The following is a 23,564-nucleotide window of genomic DNA, read 5'->3' on the forward strand; positions in this document are numbered from 1 at the left end:
GCTGAAGAAATGTTGCAAAATCAATGTATAAACTACGGTTAATAGTCGGCAAACTATGGTATGCCTGCGTGTGTGTGTCTGTCTGTCTGTCTCACCAGTGTCAGTTGCCTTGTTGGGCAGTCTGTTGTGATGGGCAGGTAGGATCTCGAGCTTGGCCTGGTCTGAGGTGCTGGCCAGCAGCTGTGTGGCCTCCAAGACTGAGCAGTGCTCAGTGCTCGTGCCGTCTATGGACAGGATGTGATCGCCCACGTGGAGAGCCCCACTCCTGAAACACAGGGAGGAGAGAGAGGGAGTAGAGAGAGAGAGTGAGATGAAGAGAGAGAGATAGAGAGAAAGAGAGAGAAAAGGGACAGAAGCAGAGTCTGGTTTTTGGTTTTGCAGTTAACATGGAACAATTCCATTTTAGACGAATAATTATTCATTACTTTTCAAGTTGTAATTTTCTGAATAAAAAGTGTTATGTGACTTACGGGACATTGACATACAGTGACGGAGATCTGACAGTGTGTAGACAGGTACAAGGTAACCTTTTCTGCTATTGTAACATGCATATGATATAGGGTTGTACTGTATACCAGCAAAAGCAAATAAACTGAATGACATATTAGCACATTATCTAGCATAACCATGAGCTCAATACCCAAGTAACACACCACATACTTATAAAACTGTATATCTGTATAGATGACTGTACGATGCTTTAGATAAAAGTGTCTGCTAAATGATCAAATGTAAATGTAAGCTAAATGTCTAGGAGTATGTACACAAAGTCATTATTTCACTGCTCATCTAACTGAATAAAAAAGACAGGAAGTATTTTTCTATAGAAATCCTACCACGCTTCACACTCCAGTACGTCTGAGCCCATTAAGTTGGTATGAATAGCACAGAGCCTCCTGGCTGTGAATGAGATGAACCCACTCACCTGTCGACGACGCTGGCAGGTTTAATCTTGTCGATGACAATGACCTGCTTGCTCCTGTAAGTGGCAGTGGTGAGCGTGATGCCTAGCGACGCCCCTGGAGACTTGGCAATCTCCACCAACAGAGGACCGGACGCATTTGTGACTGTGTCTGTGTGAAGCATCGAAATACATTTCAATTTGTCACTCTGTTTTTGTGCATATACACTGCCATTCCTTTTGTAAGACGTTTGGGTAATATTATCAAAGAACTGGCAGTAAATGGTCAATGACATAACATAATTGTCATAATATCATTTTTAGTAGTATCTCTGATTCCATAATAGTCTATGTCAATATGTCTATGCTAATACACTGTCATTGCATAGACATTATGAGAATGACACGATCACATAAGGAAAACATAGCACTGTTATATGGTAGATATGTAGATCATCTTCCATTAAAATATATGAAGATGCTTGGTGCCAGCCATGACTTGACTTGACATGACAATGGTATAGTAATGCTAAACTTATGACTTTCAGGCCCCTGAGAAGATTTCCACGTTAGTCAGGGCATATTTTGAGAACATACAGTTGTGCTTTAACACAAGTAACTACACCACAGAAGAGAATTTCAAATGTGACCAGCCAGGAGATGACTGTCATAGTCTAAGACTCCAGTAGTCAAGAACAACTCAAACGGTAAAAACAGGGAAGAAGTGGAGTCCACGAGAGGTGGTTCAACGCATTACAGCACAGGTACATCATTGGGCAGCTTCAGAGTGGAAGAGCAGGGTTAGAGTTAGGTGACAGTTGGAAAGCATGGGGTAAGGCTAGATTGCTGGAAAAGAGGCAGATGGTCACTAGTTTTGTTTGCAAGCAAGAAAGAAAAAACTAGATGAACAGCAGCGGCTTCTCAGGCAAAGCAAAGGCAATGGATGTCAACTGGCATGATGTTGAGCTAAGGAAGATCAGCCGGAGAGATCTTTAGCCTATGCATTTACATTTACATTTAGTCATTTAGCAGACGCTTTTATCCAAAGCGACTTACATGTGCGACTTACAATGTATACACATTTTACATTTACACTGATGGCACACTGCACATCAGGAGCAATTAGGGGTTCAGTGTCTTGCTCAAGGACGCTTCGACAGGGAATCGAACTAGCAACCTTCTGTTTACTAAACGACTTCTCTACCTACTGTACCACTGTCGCCCCTATGGGTGCTAACCGCATTGAATTCATGGTTGAAGCCACTTATGATGTCCTTCCAACCCTGCAGAACCTCAGTCAGTGGGTGGGTGAAGACGGAAGCTGCAAGTCTTGTTTGGGTATTGGCTTATTAAAACATATTCTGTCTTGGTGTAAAACTAGCCTGACCCAGGGTTGTAACACGTGGAGACATAATCAGGTTTTAAAATCATTGGCGTGTTTGTTTAAGAATAAACAAGTTGAGTTGGTTAATGAAAGGGACAGTGGAATTTATTTTGCAGACACCAGAAACAGACAGAAAAGTGGACACCAGGCACACACAAACAGTCCTGGCAAATGGGGTGAATAACAGGATAGGAGATTATAGACTGATGTTGGAAGATAACTTCAAGATCCACAGTGTATTGTTGTGACTGCTATGAGACCAGACATGGTGTTGTATTCTGAGTGTGAGTGCATGGTTTACTTTATTGAGTTAATTATTCCCTTTGAAGATGTGATTGAGGAAGCCTTTGAAAGGAAGAAGCTAAAGTATGTGGAACTGGTTGTGGAAGCGAGGGAGGTTGGCAAGCACACACAAGACCAGTGGAGACAGATGTTAGAGGCTTTGTAGCTAAATCAACCACCACACTTTGATTTTTTTTAATTTTGATTTTGGTTTTCGAGGACAGTCACTCAAAGGAGCTTTAAAGGAGTTGTCTGAGGCTGCTGAAAAAGCGAGCCAGTGGTTGTGGCTGAAGATTGCAGACTACTTGCCAGTCATGATTTATTCTGTTGTTGCTGTGTTGTTGTTGTGTTTAGCAGTTGTGGGCTACAGACAGAGCGTGTGGCGGCTGTCACCAGTCATATTGGTTAGGTTAGGTTGTTGGGTACGAGAACTTGCATATGACAATGAGAGGAATGGCCGCTGTGGGAAGTCCCCAACCAATAACACAAAGAATTTAACATCTTTTCCTGTGTATAACTAAAATAAAATAAAAAAACAGATATAATGTAGCCAGACAGGACCCTGAATGATTGCCAGTCATTTTGACTGATGTCACTAATAATTACTACATGACAGTCCTGAGTGACTATGGCTTATCATGTATTCTAGATGCTAAGACTGATTTACAACTTTTGTAAAATTATAACTACGATGATGTGCATGCTGCTCTTATGACTAAATTATAGCATAGGCCATTGATATGACTTGCTAATTATAACATGATAATTTACACACAGATATCATGACTAAATCATGATGTAGGCGGTTCCTATGACACCCTGCTCACAGGGTGTCCTTGCTAATTATGGTATGGTCATGAACACGCAGTTATGACTAAATTATATCATAGTCAAAATTTCAATTACTTATTACATGATCATGTAAAACAGATTGTATACTAAACTTCATAGAGCTTTAATGATTTCAGGTTTTTTCAGAGTCATGTATTTCACACTGGCTGTGTATTTATGACTAGGGCCTTTGATTGCATCATAAAAGGTTATCTTATCATGCGGGTCTTAAGTGGTGTTTACTGTCTGCCAATAACCTTGTGACAGGTCTTTAAATTATATTTTACTTCTTGTTGGAATTAAACTCAATAGTCCAAAGGTGAAATATAAAGGTAATGTACAGCTCTCTCTAAAGGCTTTATGTGTTCTGACATGTTCCAATCCAGTAATTGGAGTAGTTTGGCCTGGACTCTATAGCACACATTTAAAATGTAGTGTAAGTGAATATGTCCAGATGATGTAAGGGTATTATTCTGCATTTTAGAATACTTGTGCACATAGGTGTGTGCTATTTATGTCCTGGACTCTGAGCTCACCCATGAGTGAGTGAGTGTGCAAATTAATGAGTAAGTATGTAAGTGAGTGAGTGAGTGAATGAGTGAGTGAGTGAATGAGTGAATGAGTGAATGAGTGAATGAACAAATGAATGAATGAGTAGGTGAGTGAGTGAGTGAATGAATGAATGAATGAATGATTAGGTGCGTGAGTGAATGCATGATTGAATGAGTAGGTGAGTGAGTGAGTGAGTGAATGAGTAGGTGAGTGAGTGAATGCATGATTGAATGAGTAGGTGAGTGAGTGAGTGAGTGAGTGAATGAGTAGGTGAGTGAGTGAGTGAGTGAGTGAGTATACGATGATAGTGTAACAGTATCCTTCTGTTTTCTGTCATGTCTGTGTAGGCGGGTGTGTGTTCTGTGGGCTCACCCATGATGGAGACGTCATACTCGATGTGGAAGAGCGCCTCCTGGCCACACTGCTGGAGGACAGTCAGGGCATCACTGTGGCTGGCACTGTGCAGGGGCACCCCGTCTACACTCATCAGCCGGTCCCCCGCCCGCAGGGTGCCCTCTCTACAGAGGGGATAAGAAGAGAGAGAGAGTGAGAGTGAGAGTGAGAGTGAGTGAATGAGTGAGGGAGGAAGTGAAAGAGTGAGAGAGTTAATCATTGAGTGAGTGAGTGAGTGAGTGAGAGAGAGAGTTAATCATTGAGTGAGTGAGTGAGAGAGTTAATCATTGAGTGAGTGAGTGAGTTAATCATTGAGAGAGTGAGTGAGTGAGTGAGAGAGTTAATCATTGAGTGAGTGAGCGAGTGAGTGAGTGAGTGATTGAGCGAGAGAGTTAATCCTAGGAGTGAGTGAGCGGGAGGGTTAATATGTGAGTGAGAAAGTTAATCATTGGGTGAGTGTGTGAGAGAGTTAATGAGTGAGTGTGTTAGGCAATCCTCTGCTTGCAAGGTGCCTGCTCTACAGAGGGGGAAAAGAAAGAGAGAGAGTAAGTGATGAAGAGTGAGTGAGTGAAAAGGTTAACGGGTGAATGAATGACTGAGTGAGGGGCACCCCATCAACATTCATTAGCCGGCCCCCCGCCCACAGGAAGCCCTCTCTACAGAGAGAGGCTGAGGGGTAACGGAGTGAGTAAGTGAGTATGTGAGGCAATCCTCTGCTCACAGGGTGCTTTCTCTTGAGGGTAAACACAGGGCCACAATGATCTGCCTCGTTAAGCTGCACCCACAACAAACTAACGGATAACAGCTCCCAATTTGAGTGGCAGAGCATTGGGAGTGTCTGAAGCTCGACTGGTCAACAGCTGCCTGTGCTGAAGTCTACCATTAAGCAAGAACGAAAGAGGAGTGAGGGAGAGATAGCTATGCTGTCTGAGCAGAAGTCTATCATTAACCATAAACGACAGAAGAACGAGGAAGGGAGAAGGGTTTTAAAGGGATAGATTACTGTCCTGTTTTCCCTCTGAAAAGAGTTGATGTCTGGTTCATAAACACAGATGCTTTCGATGAGGCTTTGCAACAAGCAGCACGCGTGTGTATTTCTCTCTCTCTCTCTCTCTCTTTGTGTGTGTGTGTGTGTGTGTGTGTGTGTGTGTGTGTTTGTGTGTGTGTGTTTGTGTGTGTGTGTTTGTGTGTGCCCGTGCATGCATGTGCGTGAGTGTGTTGTGGGGAAATGTGTGTTCAGTCTGTGTGTGTGCTTGGGGGATGAGTGTGGGTGAGGGTTGGGGATTTGTGTTGTTGGGTTACAAAAAGGGAAAAGTTAATGAAAACTCACTTTGGGTGCACTGGAGCTGGAAAGAGAGAGAGTGAAGGACAGAGAGTGAGAAAGAGACAGAGAGAGTGAGAAACAAAAAGATGGACAGAAAGACAAAGAATTAGAGAGAAAGAGAGATGGAGAATGAGGGAGGGAGAGAGAGAGAGATAGTAAATAAGAAAAAAAGAGAGAGAGAGATGTGAAGAGAAAATGAGGGAGAGAGAAAGTGAGGGCATCCTCTGCTCTAGTTTTTGCCTGCTGTCAGCTTGTGTTTGGGGCTGAAAGCGGTGCGGTGCGGTGCGGTGCGGTGCGGTGCGGTGCGGCGCGGCGCGGTGCCGAGCGGCGCGGTGTGGGGAGCTGCGTCTCAGACAGCGCCAGGCGCCCGAGTCCCTCTCCCTGCTTCCCCGTGCCAACATGCCCAAGAAGCCAGCAGCACTTATGAGACATGGCACTCTGAATAATTCCGCTTGCATTAGTGCAGACGGGCACACTGCTTCAGAACTGCCTCCTCTCTCTCCACCTCCTCCTTTCCTCCCTTTCTCTCCCGCCCCCATCTCTCTCTCTCTCTCTCTCTCTCTCTCTCTCTCTCTCTATCTCTCTCCTTCTCTGTAGGATGAGACTCAGAGTTTATATCACCCCTTCCTCTGCAAAGAAACACCAACACAGTTCTGGCACATCAGATGACAGCTCTCACAGACGTATGCGAATGGCGGCGCTCTTACCTGTCGGCGGGTCCTCCCGGGCGAACGTATGTCACCACCAGCGGTCTCGACTTGTGCCAGTCTTCGTGCGAGCCTCCTGTGTGAGTGTGTGATGTCAAATAAAAAAATAGAGCACAGCCTTCAAAAAGCCAGCCAAACACACTCTCCCCTCTCCTACACATCTATAATGCAACATATAGCATAGCTAACCGACTTGGGTTTGTTTTATGAGGCTGCAGGCTCACTGGTGGTTTATGGAAGTGAAGAGGGAAAGTCAGGGAGTATTTGCATGCAGAATAAGGAGTCCATGGGCTGTAAAACCATTAATCCGACACTTTTATGCGGAGTGTTTAACAGGTCAGTGTAGGCCTGTGCCCCGTAAAATAAAGTCCCCCGGGGGAGAATAACCGATGGAGTCATTTACCTCGCATGACAAAGCCAAAGCTGTTGCCTTCCTTCTGCAAGCATATCTCGATTGTCTTGGATATAACACCTGAGGTACTGTCTGGTGCTGGGTAGGAGAGAGAGAGAGAGAGACAGAGAGATGGAGTGAGAGATCGAGTCAGGCCAAGAGACAAAGGCAGAATGGACAGAGAGAGAGCAACAGACAGACAGACAGACAGACAGACAGACAGACAGACAGACACACACACACACACACACACACACACACACAAACACAAACACACTAGAAAGCCAGAGAAAACAAGTGGGTTTTTAGCCTGGATTTAAAGCATTAGATGGTGGGGGCTGATCGAACATGGAGTGGGAGGCTGTTCCACATGTTGGGCCAGGCCACAGAAAAAGCACAGTCACCTTTATGCGTCAAACGACACATAATTTGGGATGGAAAGCAGCAGCTTATCGGATGACCTCAGTGCTCTAGGAGGACACTGGGGATGTATAAGATCACTGAGATGTGCTGGAGTTAGCTTATTCAAAGCTTTAAAACAAACTTGACTCTAAATTTCACTCGTAACCAATGAAATTATGCTAAAGTCGGAGTAATATGGCACGATTTTTTACATTTTGTTTTGTTCACCAGCTGAAGACGTGACAGAATAGTCTGACTGACTCCAAAATATAGTGTGTTACAATAGTCCAGGCCAGAAGAAATCAAAGCAGGGGTTTTTGTCTTGAAATCTCTAAAATAAAACATGTGCTTGACCTTGCTTAAACAAGATGGTAAAAAGACAACTTAACAACAGCATTAACTAAGTTATCGAATTTAAGATCAGGGTTAAATAAAATGGCAACATTCTTAGCGTAGGGTTTGACTTTACCGGAGGGTGGCCCTAGATCACAAGGTACATTTTGAACAACATCTGGAGATCCAAAATTCCATCTTGCTTTCATTTAGTTAAAAAAAGTTGTTATCCATCCAGTGCTTGATGGCGTTTCAGCATCCCAGGGCCGCCAAGGGAGGTACAACTGTGTGTCATTAGCGTAGCAATGATATGACACTGTAAGTGCTTTTTCATGGTGTGGCTTAGGGGTAACATGTATACTGAAAATAAGGCACAGCTAAGCACCGATCCTTGTGGCACACCATACAAGTGTGGGGGGGGGGGGGGGGGGGGGCAGGAGCAGACGGAGATCCACTAAAAGAAACTAAAGAGGTTCTCCTCTCCTTTCTGCTCCAGGCGCTCTAGAAGAATGTGGTGGTCTACAGTGCTGAAGGCATTTCTGACTTTGATTAGTGTAGACTTATTGCTGTGCTTTGCATTGAAACCAGACTGAAAAATATAAAAATGATTGTTTTCCGTTAAAAAGGACAGTGGTAGCTAGAAGAAAACATTTTCAAGTATCTTGGAAAGAAATGGTAGTTTTTAAATTGGTCTACAGTTTTTTGGGCTTTCTGATGAGTGGCTGCACGACTGCATGTTTAAAAAATGCTGGTACTCGGCCAGAAATAAGAGAGCTATTTATAATTGACAGAACGGAGGGACCTACGCTGTCAAATACCTCTTTCAAGACCCGGGGAGGAATACGGTCAAGTGGGTATAAGGAGGGTTTTAAATCAGAGAAAACTTTGCTGAAGTGAAAGAGGGAAGGTAAAGGTTATTTAAGGTAGCAGTGTGCACTGGAGAATCTACCACAAGGGAACCACTAGAATATACAAGAGCTTGGATAGGACATATCTTACTGACAAAAAAATATTAAGAAAACTATCACAGCTCGGTGAAGATATGTTACTGCGGTCACTGTCAGTTGGGTTGATTAAGGCGGACATTTTGCTCCAACGGCCTTTACAGCCTCTTAGAAAATGCTTAGGGAATGTTTCTAAATCTCCAATGATGCTTGTAGCCTATCTTTCTTCCACTTTTTTTTCTGCTCTCCTGCGGGCTTGTCTAAGCGCTCTGGCTCCTGGCTTTAGGTCACCTATACTTAAGCAGGGAAAAGATGGTTTCACAGGAGGAATTAAAGACATTCAGCCGCTCGTCGCAGAAAGAGAGACAGCAAGACAGATGGAGTGACAAATAAAAATACACACCGACAGAGGCAGAGAGAATCAAGAAAGAAAGAAAGAAAGAGAAACATAGAGACAGAGAAAGAGACAGCAATAGATACAGAGGGAGACAGGAACAAAGAGATAGGGGTAAAGAAAGTAAACCATGTCACATTGAGTAAAGCGTTTCCCTGGGCTCGTGTCCAGGTCAGACAGCGCTTCAGATGCGAACGCTCAAACATAAAGACAGAGCAGGAGGGTCAGCCAGATAGCACAGAGACAGATCAACCACTCACTTTTGCTCTTCTGTCAAAATGGCTACACACTCGAGACGATATGCAAACATTTGATCTGCCAACACATCACTAATTCACCCAAAAAATAACACTCACAATGCCCCTTCTCCCACAGATCAACCACCCTCCTCTGCTTGGAGGTGAAATGTTTCAGAGGGAGATAAGGACAGGGAAATAACACAGCATTACCCAGAACATGACTGGGAAAAAAAAACATGTCTGATGTTATCCGTCCCTTGTACTGACGAATACAAGTTCAAAAGGGTGGACTTGAATTATACCACACGAGCAGTATAACTTCATGATTCATAAGTTAATATCATGATTCATGACTGGATTAGATGTCATGCAGCAGACTCCCAACGCAGCCCAAAGACAGCCACAGAACTGAGTTCAGGCAGTTGCACCCTATCACCTGGTAGCGACTGACTCTAGACCAGTCCAGCAGACTAATACCAGATCACAGCTGACTCTAGACCAGTCCAGCAGACTAATACCAGATCACAGCTGATTCTAGAACATTCCAGCAGACTAATACCAGATAACAGTTCATTCTAGAACAGTCCAGCAGACCAATACCAGATCACAGCTGTATATGAGCCTTATGAGGACCGTATCCGTATCTCAGTCATCTGGCCCTTGGATCTGATTCCAGATTGTGATCAATCTTTAAATATCAGCAGATGAGCCACCGTATGTTGCACAGCTCCAGCCTGTTATTGGACTGTTGTGCTTGTGAGTCCCGAGGGCTTCACATGAATGCTTTAAATGCATGAATGCTTAAAAAAAAAATAATAATAATCAAATATTCAGCGTCAGTTACCTTTCAAACTTGAACTTAGCTGGTACAATGAAATCCATTAAATCATCTCTAAATGCCAACCCACCCACACAAAGCAGGCACATTAGAAAGCATACGTGAGCACAAAATCTATCCTGAGACAAATGTGTATTTTATACTGTATGTATCTACAAAGATGAAGCTTGTACCGATGCCATAGGACTCTAATATCCGCTTTACACCAAACAGCCAGGAGTTGAGAGTGCAGATACAAAATGGCTTCTGTTATATCTTCCAGACGGGTGCAACATAAAGGTGTTAATGGTGCTGTATGGAAAGGTAATATCTCACTTAACATCACCATTAAGAACTTAACAACTTACTAAACATCACATTATGAGTAGTTCTCATGACAACACCCATTGTGATACTATGATGGCTAATTAGCATGTGAGCCAGGGGCATATGACATTGTGAGCACTGTCATGTGAATTATTGATGATGATGGCATGACATATAATGAATACCAACTGTTGCTTCAACTAATGAAAGTCTAAGGTATATGCTATGACAAGTGCCCAATAGCACAGTAAAGATGCAAATTCCAGTCTGCTCCCTAGGTAGTGAACCCATGACATCGCTCTACCAGTTGAGCTACAGGAGCACTTTATTGGAGGTCTGCAATGTATGCAAGACAAATGATTGAAGCTCAGTGTCTTAAGTGTTAATCCTAGCAGTTAAACTCTTCATAGGTATATTATTAGGATTAGCATACATAATAACTCTTCACAAAAGTATCAGTATGTAAGGGTAATCAACCATAACAGTACCCCCTTCAGAAGACTATCATTTTGTAAGGCTAATCATTTTTAAAGGTAAGCAGTCTTGCCCCATCAGCAGTGTGAGGGAGGTAATACTCAACTTCCTACCGGCTGGGGGCAGCTCGTACTCCACCTCCAGCACCACCCGCTCGCCCACGTTCTTCAGCAGGCTGATGATCTCCTCATGCCGCAGCTTCGTCAGGTTGATGCCGTTCACTGACTTGATGTAGTCACCCACGTTCAGCTGGTCGCTCCTGGTCATGGACACACGCGCACACACACACACACACACACACACACACACACACACACAACACACACACACACAACACACACACACACACACACACACACAACACACACACACACACCACACACACTCACACACACAACACACACACACACACACAACACACACACACACATGCGTACACACAGAAACACACACAGGCACACAGAATAGATAGACATTTTGTTGGTTGAGGGCTGAAGCAATGAAATTCAGATGCACTGACATAAAGCACCATAGTGTATGAGATGTGTTAGATGTGATCTGGAACAATGTGATATCTGCAAGTGATTCAGCACAATAAAATGGTCATTAGGGGTTACGAGTTTAACAGAATGTGAGAGATTTTTCTATGAATAATTCTGTAGTAACCACTAAAGACATTTAACACAAACGCCTGTGGCAACTCCATTAATACAGCCACTGTCAAGCAGCGCTAATGTTACTGTTTGGCTCTGTTTCTGTTTCCCAATCAATATCTATATTAGAATGTGCAGCGGCATACAGTAGGCCTGCGGAGCCCTGGCTCTCCATCTGCACAGCGCTCCTCCGTGGGGAGTAAACACATGCTCATTTAGATGCTAATTAGAGAAGAGAAACACTATTTATCCCCGCTGTCCTCTGGGCTTCAGCCGGGTTCACACACACACACACACACACACACACACACACACACACACACACACACACACACACACACACAATAATGCCTGACAAACAGACATCAGCAACCCCGGCGACGGATTCAGCGCTACTATCTCCCCCCCATACACACACTCCAAACAATGAGCGCTCACACCACATTCATCATAGGAGAGGGGGAAAAGGAGGCCCTGCAGGGGTCATATTGGTGGCAATTAGCGTGGCGAAGGCTGGAGATAATTAGCTTTTTTGAATTGTAAGGGAGAGAATAAAATACGAAATATGAATGCATTGCATAAACTCAGGGGGGCATTTAATTGTGACCCCTGCTCGTGGATTGAAATAAGGTCTTGGGGCAAAGCTGCTTTTTTATTTTATTTCGCAGTTTGAGTCTATTACAGGAGCGGGCAGCGTGTTTGTAGGAAGACTGAGGGCAGTATGTGGGAAAGACTGAAGTCATGTTCCGTCCTGGGCAGGGTTGGGATGCATGGAGATCAGCGCCACTGCTAAAGCCCCAAACAGCCAGACAGCCTCAGATACACACTCACACACAAATGGGCATATGCATAGACACACACACATACATAGTCACACAAACACAAACAACCACACACAAACAACCACACACACACACACACACACACACACACACACACACACACACACACACACACACGTGTAGTGCACAGACATTTTCATTCGGTTGAGACCTGAGATGGAATTCAGATGATTAAAGTACTTCATCTTTCTCTTACAGAATACACAATTTTTCCCATCACATCTAACACTGCTCATAAACTATAGTGCTTTAGTCACCAATCCTATTAAAGCCCCCTAACTCCAGACAGCTTCAGGAGGTGGGTATTTTTATCCTCCTTGTTCCACAGTCACACAGACATGCTTCTGGTGGTTTGTGTCGGTAAAACAGCATCTTACTCTCATATCATCAGGAGAATCACTGATGCAATGAGATGGGTGAGAGGGGTACACTTTAAGGATGTGACTGGGCATGCATCTGGGAGTATGAGTGTGTGCATATGCACACGGTGTTAGGTGTGTGTGTGTATGTGTGTGTGTGTGTGTGTGTGTGTGTGTGTGTGTGTGAGTGTGAGTGTGAGTGTGAGTGTTAGGGAGGCACCCGAATCTGTATATGTTATTCGGGAAAGCACAGATTATGCAGTGTGAAAAGATATTTCCTCTACCCGAAGTTGCACGTTATTATTAAACATTTTTTATATATTCATATCATTGTGGATGGCAACAGGAAAGCCCATTCTGTTACCAACATATGACTTTATTTTCACAAACAAGTCATTTCATTAACTACAAATTATTGAAAAGAGATTGCAATATATAGTCGGCCCCACCAGCGTTTAACTTAAGAGGAGCCGACACTCATGCAGATTTCATTCAAACCCCCTACAAACCCAAACCCCTAAACATATACGTAAATCGCTTGTTTTTTTTTTTTTGCTGTATGTGTACATTTCCTCCATTCAAAAAATGAAGACAAATAGTCAATATTCATCTGTTTAAGATGTAACATGCTGTACAGTATGTATCAGCCGTAAGTCTCATGGAATTTTGACTTTTGACAAAAACACTACCAAATATTTCATGGTTATTTAAACAGACAGCAATACGTTGAAGAGACAGCCATGTGACAGACGGGTACACGCTTCATTCTGTTTAGATTTGTAATTTAGTGTCTGCTGTTGCTGTCTGCTGTCGAGTTGTGAGACAGGGCACGAGCACAGCCCCTTGCAGCATCAGATGCACGTTAGCAGCTGGTGGCTTAAACTGGCAGTATAAAAGGATGATGAAGGATAGGCTATTTCTTTGATATTAGTAGGCTAGGTAACCTTTCACACAATGCCATAAATAAAACCACAGCTAATGTAGGCGATCACTGATAATATATCAATATCAATCATTGTAGCCCTACTAAACATTTTAAAGCAAAATTTTGAAATGAATATGAGTGTATAATGACGTTATCTTATACAGGTGTTTCTCTCAAGCATTTTTCATTTATTTTTAATATAGCTAGCCAAAGTTTTGAAATAACCTCAGCTTAATTATCACACTTCATACCGTAGACCTAGATATTTAATGATTTGATATTCATTATGCAGGTAATCCAGTTCAGATGCTATACATTAGAAGTAAAACACAAATTAAATGTGTTTCTTGGAAATAGAAACAGGTCTCTTTCTATGTATGTAATGTTTGTATGTATAATGTTGATAAAACCTATATGTACACAAACACTATTTTTTAGCACTTCACAACCAGCCCAACTGATGGGACTACTCAAGTTGTTTGCAAATTGTGCAAGGCCACAATAAGCAGAGGCAGGATGTGAAACATCTAACAACATCAGTAGTGCATAACCATATGCAACTTAAACATCCCTTTGTGACCATGTCTACCCAGGCCTCCTCACCAATGGATAACACACAACCACAACCAGCCTCTGTTGTGACTGTGGGAAAGGGCTAATACACAGCCGCAACCACCAATAATGGCTGCGTTTAATTCAAAAACACCATACCCAGACAACCACCCAACTGCCAAGCAAATTACAGAACGTTTGGGTGAAATATTTTGCCAGGACCTCTTGCCTTACTCAAGCTCTAAACTGTCACTGCACCATGCTACAGTATATGCCAAATAGATACATCAAATGAAGCAATTTGATTCTGTGAAGGCACACCAATTGCATTGCCAATGAATATCAGGTTAGAAAATACAACATTTGCCTGAATGAACATGATTTCTGGTTTAAACCACGCTCACTTCCGGTCTTCTATCAGAATACAGAGACAGATTTTTGTTGGTTGAACAAATACTGATACAGATAATGATAATGATGCCGCTGTGCACCTCTCATGAGTGTGTGTATGTTTGTGTGTGTGACTGTACATGGGTGTGTGTATGTGTGTGCGCACCTGGCAGCGAGTCCGCCCGGCCTTAGGTTGGAGACTCTGGGCTTGCCGTCCTTGTCTGTTCCTCCTGAGATGGTGAGGCCCAGTGTGCTTCCCTCCTTCTTCAGGAGCTCCACCAGCGTCACCCCCCTCAGCTCTTCTGCCCACCAACAGTAGAGGCAGGGACACACACACACACACACACACACACACACACACACACACACACACACACACACACACACACACACACACACACACACACAGAGATAGATACACACACACACACATACATTAATACATGAAAACACCAGCAGATCAGACAAGAGAAAACAGCCCTGAAGTAAACTGAGAAGGATGAACAAATAAACTCATATTCAACCCAACACTTTTGCCTTTGGACAAACATGGTTTGTCTACAGGTCATCAAAGACAACCATCTAGAGAAAAAAAAGAAACATTTCAAAACACCAAATCCTGTCACGCTGCATTCCGCTTTTAGTCACAGTGACAACAGCTCTTGAAACACTGGTTAAAAACATACAGGCTACATACATTCAGTTCATTCTTCTGTACTTAATATGTATAATTTAGCCTACGCGTCCTTGCCTGAGGACACACACTGAACTTACAGCAGTGAACGCAGCGCTCTAGACAGACAGCTGGGATGCACGGAGGAGCTCAAGTCCGTTTATGTTCACAACCGAGGAGTTTAAATCCTCATCAAATATTTACGCCGCAAACATTCAGCCGTTCACTAGCACACTGTTGTGTGTGTGATCTAAATACATAACACGGAGAGAGTTTAAGATGAGCTTTATGCAGCAGAGCACACACACACACACACACACACACACACACACACACACTCTGATCTCAGGCAAGCTGATCTCTGATCGTCAGGCAAACATGTGACATGAATTCTCTTTCACAAAAATGAAAACTTCACATTAAGGATCACGTAATTAATTCATTTCTAAGATGTAAGAAACTTTATGTGCCATGTACTTAGAACATGTCATTATAAAATGTATATTATGGTTATGGAAAGGATTAAGTTTAGATTCAAGGTTAGTAGTATGTAAATAATATGCACTTTAATGAGCAAGTACATACTTATTAGTTACTTTAATACATTGTAATAAGGACCCCTCATCTAAAGGGTCACCAAACTTCTCTACTACACTTAAACACCTGAAAAAGAAATCTGCTTCACCACGTCAAAATCCAACATGACATTTATTACTTGATAAATGAGTCTGATGTTACTGTCATCGTTTCATCTTTGAATGACACTGAGTGCAAAGGCTGTTCTCAACTCGTGTGTCAGTAGTAATGACAGCTTTCTTAGGAATTTGTGGAAACCATGACAAATACAATTACCTGATTTTAACTCATTCTTGTGCGACCAATAATGATTTTAGCTCTTATGTGTCAGACCAGTGAACAGCACTACAACATAAAAAAGAGAATAACTCTGCATAGCTGACTATACACTCGGGTCATTGAGACCTATGCCAGATCCAGTTTTGATTGGTTCCCGAGTGATCTGGGTTGTAACTGCTTTTGAGGAATGCCTCCGCAAGCCCTTGGGAGATCTGCTAGTGCTGCTAACTGCCTATGCTCCCCTCTCTCTCCGTTCTTCTCCCCCTCTCCTCCCTCCTCCTCTTCTCTCTCCTCTCTTCCCTCTTCTCCTCTGCTCTCTCTCCTCTCGCAGCCGTCCGAGCCGGAGTGGCAGGAAGTGTGTGGGGAGACTCAGAGGGAGCTGATAAACACACTCCCCCCCACATCAAAGCAGAGAAACGGGAGCAGGGCAACAGCTCCACTCTCCAGGGCAACCACTGTTTGTGTGGGCAGGAAGAGGAGAGAGGGAAGCAGAGAGGAGGGAAGGAGAGAGAGAGAGAGAGAGAGAGAGAGAGAGAGAGAGAGAGAGAGAGGAAGAGGAGGTAGAAGGAAGGAAGGAGTGAGGAGAGCAAAAAAGAGGGGGGGGGGAGAAGGACAGATTAAGGATAAATGGGAGGATAGAGAGACAGCGGATAGAGAAAAAGAGAGAAGAAAATAGGGAAAGCACTGACACAGAGTGAAAGAGAAAAAGAGAGAGAGGCATGGTTGGCAACTGACACAGGGGCACTCAGACAAAACAGTGTGACAGACAGACAGACAGACAGACGGACGGACAGACAGACGGAGGGACGGACGGACAGACGGACGGACAGACAGACGGTCAGACAGACAGAGACAGGTCGGTCATATACCTGGGATGCTCTGTCTGTGGGAGGTGAGGGAGTTGTCTGTCCCTGCCGGGTCCTTATTCCCCTTTGAGTAAGGGCTGTCATCTGGAGAAGGGGAGACAACACAACACACAGCACAGTTACAGCCCTGACACACTGCACCAACTAACGCCCAGGTCTTACCAGGCTTGATTTGGGTGGAAGATCAGACACACACGAGAAATATGAGAGTACAGAGGAAAATAAGAGAGGAAGAGTGGGAATGGTGATTTATGGGTACATTCTCAATTCTCATGGCACCTCTGAAACAAGAGACATTAAGCTCAATGATCCACTAAACAGTGAGCCCCCCTCAGAGTCGTAAAAAAGATTACTCTGAGTCATGGGTTTGAAATAGAGATGCAGAGATATCATTGCTGTGATAAAGTGATGGTAGGAATTGGATCAGGATTGGCTGCAACTGGCTGTGTCCTGGTCACATGTGACAGAAAATAATATGTATGCACGGTATATAGAAAATAAAAAGACCATGGGAAATTTAAAGTTTGATGGTAGAAACTTCATATCATCAACAAAGCAATATTCCAGCAGGTTTACAGTCTTATCTCATCTGAAACACATAACGTTTACACCCTCTTAGTCTTGAACATTTTTAGGAGGTGGGGAAGTGGTAAGTGTGCACCTGTTTTTGCAAAAAAACAATCCTTCATAGCAGGTCTGTTCCATTCGGAACAGTTCAATAGCACCCCTCCAAAAAAGTTACATTCCTTGTTCTATCCCAATTTTCTGACACGCTGGAAGCTTCATCTCAGCTTGATCCTGATCACGCCGCCGCTTGCTAACAGCACTAAAGCATCTGAAAGCATTCATCAAAAACAAAACCCATTACTGAACATTAGCACTCTCCGGATGTTTCCGTCCTCTCCAGCAGCACTGTTTGGCTGTCAAGAGGAACCCAAGCAAAAACACACCATCATTCTGAGAGGCATGAATAATTCATTCATTTCTTTTCAACTCGGCACATAAATTAGCGCATCTTTCTCCACCCTCTCACTCATACACACACACACACACACACACACACACACACACACACACACACACACACACACACACACACACACATACACACACACACACACACACACACACACAGCCAATGCTCAAAGTCTGTCATCAGTAATCATCCTGGGAGTTCCCCCGTGGTTGCCATTAAACTCTTCATCTAGGCCTGATATCTACAGGGGCAAAAATACTCAATTAATACCCTCAAGACAGGCAGGCACACTCTGGCTGCAGATATGGGCTGCTGATGAGCTGAAGCCCCATTGTCAGGCTCTCCATGTGCCAGTGGCAGTGTTTCATCACGCCACGGTAATGTTCGTCTGAGGACTCCAGAGGAGACACACAGAGCTGAGTGTTTAGCAGGGGAAAGAGAGGGAGTGAGAAGAAGAGAGGATCGTGCGTCCATTTACACCTCCAGTCTGGGCAGGGTGAGGTGTGCTCAATGATCCACTAAACACACATTTCGACACAAACATGCACAAAATCTCACACAAACTCTCACCAACTCTCTCTCTCTCTCTCTCTCTCTCTCTCTCTCTCTCTCTCTCTCTCTCTCTCTCTCTCTCTCTCTCTCTCTCTCTCTCTCTCTCTCTCTCTCTCTCTCTCTCTCTCTCTCTCTCTCTCTCTCTCACACACACACACACACACACACACACACACACACACACACACACACACACACACACACACACACACACACACACACACACACACACACACACACACACACACACACACACACACACATTTATGCTACCTAAAAGCATACTTAATCCCTGGTACGTAGAAAACGCGCCCAACAAGCATAGCATGTACTGGCCGGGGATATGGGGAGAAATCCCGGTGGGCCGCCGCATCTGTGGGCCAATGGATCATCCAAACATCCATGAAGGAACTCTCTGTCTGCCTGCGTGTTCCTGCACTAGGCTCACCAGCCAATCGAAACCAAATTGGTTCTTGCATTTTTAACTAATTACACTAATTAACATTTTAAACGAATGCAAATGTAGCGCGCAGCAGCGTTATGGCCAATGCAAGTCACAGACGAGCAGAAAATGTTCAAACGTAAAGAAGGGGCCAATTTGGAGCCAGATGCTTAGAAATGTAAAAAAAAAGGGCATGCTGTTTGGGCATGTGCAGCCACTATCCACAAGTGTCTAGTCCTTCAGACGACTGAGTCGGCGGTGAGCTATTGTCGAGGAGCAGCCTAAGTTCACAATCACCTGATAACAATAAATGGACTCAGGTACTAAATCTAGTGGACTATATCCTTAAAGAGATTGTAAACCTATTCATTTTAAAATGAATTAATAAACATAATTCTCTGCAGGACTGTAAAATGGCCCATCGAACTCACGAGAGCACGTGAGACATGAGGAGAGAGAATGGGAGGGAGGGAGGAGAGGATATGAGTCATGAGAAAGGAGGAGAGAGCGAGAAGTGGAGATAGTAGTAAACAAGCGGACATGAGAGAGCAGTTGAGAGACAAGACTTATGGAGGACATACGACAGATGAGGAGAGACATCCCCCCAGGCTGGTCCTAGAAGACAAGCCCAGGGCCGTATTTCTTTTCCAGTACACCCCTGTCTACAACCTCAGGTTTCATCTCATACAGGTTAGCTCTATTTCATTCTTTGTACAGAAGAATGCCAGACACCTGTGGATTTACGGGGGACTCATATATCCAGACCTGACAAGCATGTGTGCAACCACAAATCTACAACCTGTGAGTAGAGAACGAGGAGAGAGAAAGACTAAGAGGGAGAGAAACATAAAAGAAAGAGAAGGAAGAGAATAGGAGAAAGAGACAGAGAAGGAGAGGGAGAAGGAAAGGGAGAGAAAGATGGAAGAGAGGAAAACCAAGGGAAGGAAGGAGGGGAGGGAAAGAGGGAATGATACAGAGCAGAATGTAGGTGACCCTCATGAGATATCTTCCCCCCAAACTTTCTCTGAGTTCCCCCTGCTTGCTGCGCTTCAAAGCTGAGGCTCATTAGTCCAGTCTAAGGGGAGAGAGGAAGGGTGGAAAATGAGTAATTAAAATTCACAGATTACACTACAGCCCAAATGCATCATAAAAATATTCTCCAAAAACCCTGCACTCTACACTCAAAGATATCAGACTATCCCTAGAACACAGCCATGAGTGGTGCACAGAGACCCTGGTTCACAGCATGATGCATATTTTATATAATATATATATAAGTTCAAGTCAGAATTAGTATCACAGTGTTGTTACACACTTATAATTAGTATGTTACACCACTCTTCTTGATAGTATAGTTACAACATATCAAGGGCTTTTCTGTGGAGGTTTTTTTTGCGCGTTTGTGTTTCCTGTGCTGTTTGTACTGTACCTGACATGACTCAGCAGTCAGATTAGCCAACACGCCAACATACACACACACACACACACACACACACACACACACACACACACACACACACACACACACACACACACACACACACAGAAGCTCTGAATCCATGACCCCCCACACACCCTGACTGACAAAGCCCCACTGGGGCATGCCAGCTCTCAGCATGGGAAAGCTATCCGCTTCAGCCCAGATGTCAGCCGGACCTGCACCACATCCGACCCGGATCTGGGCGACTAGAAGCTCTTTTAATCCTAACGCTGCTTTTTGGAAATGAAAAAAGAAACACCTCAATTCACCAGTCACCTATCAAAAAAAGCTGATTTATCCCTGACGTTCCACTTCACTTATTAAGCACTGAGTCACCTGTTTTTGGCCTGAGTTCTTAACGGCCTGTCTGTTCGGGAAAAGAAAAGGCAGACAGAGGCTTAGCTGCGCCACCATCACTATGTACTGCAACAAGCACATTTCAACAGCAGAGAGAGAGAGAGAGAGAAAGAGAGAGAGCTGACATGGTGTACCCTGACAACAAAAATATGGAAACCAACTTAGTTTAGAGTCTGAGAAAGGATTAAGGTTTTCAATCTGTCAGCAACGTTATTTTCATTGGCTAAACACACAATAATTCTGACTTAATTATGTTTGTACTTCATATGGTGTCTAGGAAGCATTCATTCTTACAACTAATTACATAACTCCTGATGAGTTTATGTTCTGTCTATGTCAGTTGTCCTATTAAGCTATTCACTAGTAATACAATGCCATAATGAACCTTTCATCACCACATCACTCCACTGGAAGCACAGGCCCTGAGCTGCTGTGTGTGTGTGTTTGCGTGTCTATGTCTGTGTGTGTGCGTGTGTGTGAGCATGTGTGTGTGTGTGTGTGTGTGTGTGTGTGTGTGTGTGTGTCTGTGTGTGCATGTGTGTGTGTGAGTGTGCGTATGGCAGTTAGTGAGTGAGAGACAGCTCTTGATCTTAAAGGAGCCATCCGTTTGTGTTGCGTTGTGCTAAAAGTCTGTAGTGTAAAGGGAAGTAATTAGCGTGGGGCTTAATGAAGGGGCTGCAGTGGTGAAAGGTTGGGTCGCCCTCGCTCATTCAGTGCTAATTAGTCCACATTATCACACACCAGCAGCACAAAGACACACAGCAAGACAGGGAGGGCTGCAGCACCACCGATAGCTCTTGCTGTCACTAGCTTTTCACACACAAACACACACCCATAAAATGACACACACAGACGGCCATAAACAGACATCTGAGCATACATATGAAGACAAGCACCCAAACACACACAGACGCACACACACACACACACACACACACACATTCTGTAAATCGCAGACAGACTAACATACAAACAGCCACACCATAATAGTGGGCAAAAACAGGAGGGAACTGAAATCTGCATTCAAAAACTAGGAATCACTACTTATCGCCTCAAATGGTTTTTTTTTGTGCCATTTTCAATATCACTCTTTAACGATGCCATCACAGGAGCAGAAACAAATACAAACAAATACATGTCACCCTTCACGAAAACACACAGTTATTACTGTCACTATCATTCTGCCACTAGTGACGTGCGGTGAGGTCAACGCCTGGGTAGGCAGTGGGAATTCTTCAAACTTGATGCATTTTTGCAACAAAACGCACATGTTACCCCGGAGCAGCACAGGATTGCTAACTTTCAACCAGAACATCAGTGATAAATAACCTCGATGGATTACAAGAGAAATTATATCGTTATCATTATTATTGCATTGGCATACTGATGCAGTCACGCAACATCAGTTAGCATCCTGCTCTGCATGTACAGGGGTGCAAAGAGATCACATTCTCTGTAGCTCTAAAGCACAGCTGGTATTAGTTAGCCTACGTAGGATACTCTGTTGGTATAAACTGTAAGATAATCAGCAATTACACAGAGCAAATTCAAAGGGAATTTAGGTTTTGGGTTACTCAAAATCATGCTCTCTTAAATGTGTATTTGTACTTGCGGACATATGAACGTTAGCGTCAGTGGTTTGGAAAATAGCAGCCACTTCCATTGGTGCCACTTTGTAAGGGTATTTAGCTCTAATCTGAATCTAATTAGGTTTAATGAATACCTGAAAAGTTTCCACTACACATCACTACAGCCCTTAGTCTCACTGCTACGACATGATGATAAGATAGTGTAGCAGCTGAGCAATTGGGAAGCTTCTCTTTACTGCCTTTGCTGACTACTGAACGTTCAGTCACACTGATACAGAAGGCAAGCAAGGCAGACGGTCTTATACACGGATACAACACACTGATTGAGGGCGAATACGCTAACAGACAGAAAATAACACATGACCGACTACACATAGCACACAGACTCAAATGAACAGAATTACGCCATAACATTAACATAGGCTAGAAAACACAGGTACTTTCTAAATGGGAATATTAACCACAGAATTAACATTAACAGGCACACACACAGCATTATGGGGCAAACTATTATACACAGCTTTATGCACAGAAGGGCACAACCCCCCCTGCATGCTACACATCCCCCACCGGGCCTGTGAATATGCCACACGATAGCTTTAGTTCATGTGCGAAAGAAGTTGCTCTTTGCCTCTCGATGAAATTAGGGCGCAGTCTCTTAGGTACTGGGGAAGTTGTCACTGACGCTGGGAGTGCCCCTGGGACACTGTGGTGGTTTGTGGCAATGGGACGGGGGACGGCGGAACAATGTCAGTCTCTGTGCCCCGGACAGGCTGATAGAGTGCAAGCCCAGCCCAGCCGGGCAAGCCACAGCTGTTCAGGTATAAGGGAGGGATCAGTATTCTGAGGCGACAGTCCTCACGCTATGTCGCCCCACGTTAGTTTGACGACAGCTGGGCCGCTGGAGGTGTGGTGCGGGGCAACGACGTGCGACATTCCTGGCTTCTGTAACACCTCTCAGGGCACCCAGCCCTTTTCCCTTACTCTGGCATCAAACGGCCAGCTTGCCACAGGCATCGTCTGCAAACACCCTTTTGCCGAAGCAGCGTTGGAGTGCTCCATTGAGGGCTGGCCAGCTCACCTGCTCCTCTGGTTGCAGGTCCACCAGCACCTGTAGCACTTTGTCCTCCAAAGTGAGCTCGACCTGGACCTCCGTCTCTTCAGCCGACCAGCCACTGAAGTTGCCACCAGATAAACCTGGTCTCAAGTGGATCTTCTGCTTCTCTGTAGCATGGTTACTTCATGATGCTCCGCCGCGCATCTCTGTGGTCGCGTTTGTGGTCCTCAGCTGGCCGGCCTCCATCCTCTGTGGGCTTGCTGCCTCGTCCCTGGTCCCCGGCGGCTGCTTCCTCCATCCT

At 44.2% G+C, this 23,564-nt stretch overlaps 1 protein-coding gene across 7 annotated transcripts in view; it reads right to left on the minus strand.

Moving 5' to 3' along the window:
* The window catches only part of grip2b (glutamate receptor interacting protein 2b), a 183,383-nt gene that overhangs the window by 33,256 nt on the left and 126,563 nt on the right, over nt 1-23,564 (minus strand). For 6 of the 7 annotated variants that reach the window (XM_031568242.2, XM_031568241.2, XM_031568239.2 and 3 more), the window contains exons 2-9: nt 16,814-16,894; nt 14,583-14,718; nt 10,809-10,954; nt 6,778-6,864; nt 6,375-6,450; nt 4,323-4,468; nt 926-1,073; nt 96-265 (exon numbers count right to left, since the gene is read on the minus strand). In XM_031568242.2, the coding sequence (XP_031424102.1) occupies nt 96-265; nt 926-1,073; nt 4,323-4,468; nt 6,375-6,450; nt 6,778-6,864; nt 10,809-10,954; nt 14,583-14,718; nt 16,814-16,894 (990 nt within the window). The remainder of the gene's footprint in view (nt 1-95; nt 266-925; nt 1,074-4,322; nt 4,469-6,374; nt 6,451-6,777; nt 6,865-10,808; nt 10,955-14,582; nt 14,719-16,813; nt 16,895-23,564) is intronic. The other variant, XM_031568240.2, reaches the window with a different exon arrangement.

Source organism: Clupea harengus, chromosome 5 (genome assembly GCF_900700415.2).
Source record: "Clupea harengus chromosome 5, Ch_v2.0.2, whole genome shotgun sequence".
Taxonomy (NCBI): Eukaryota; Metazoa; Chordata; class Actinopteri; order Clupeiformes; family Clupeidae; genus Clupea; species Clupea harengus.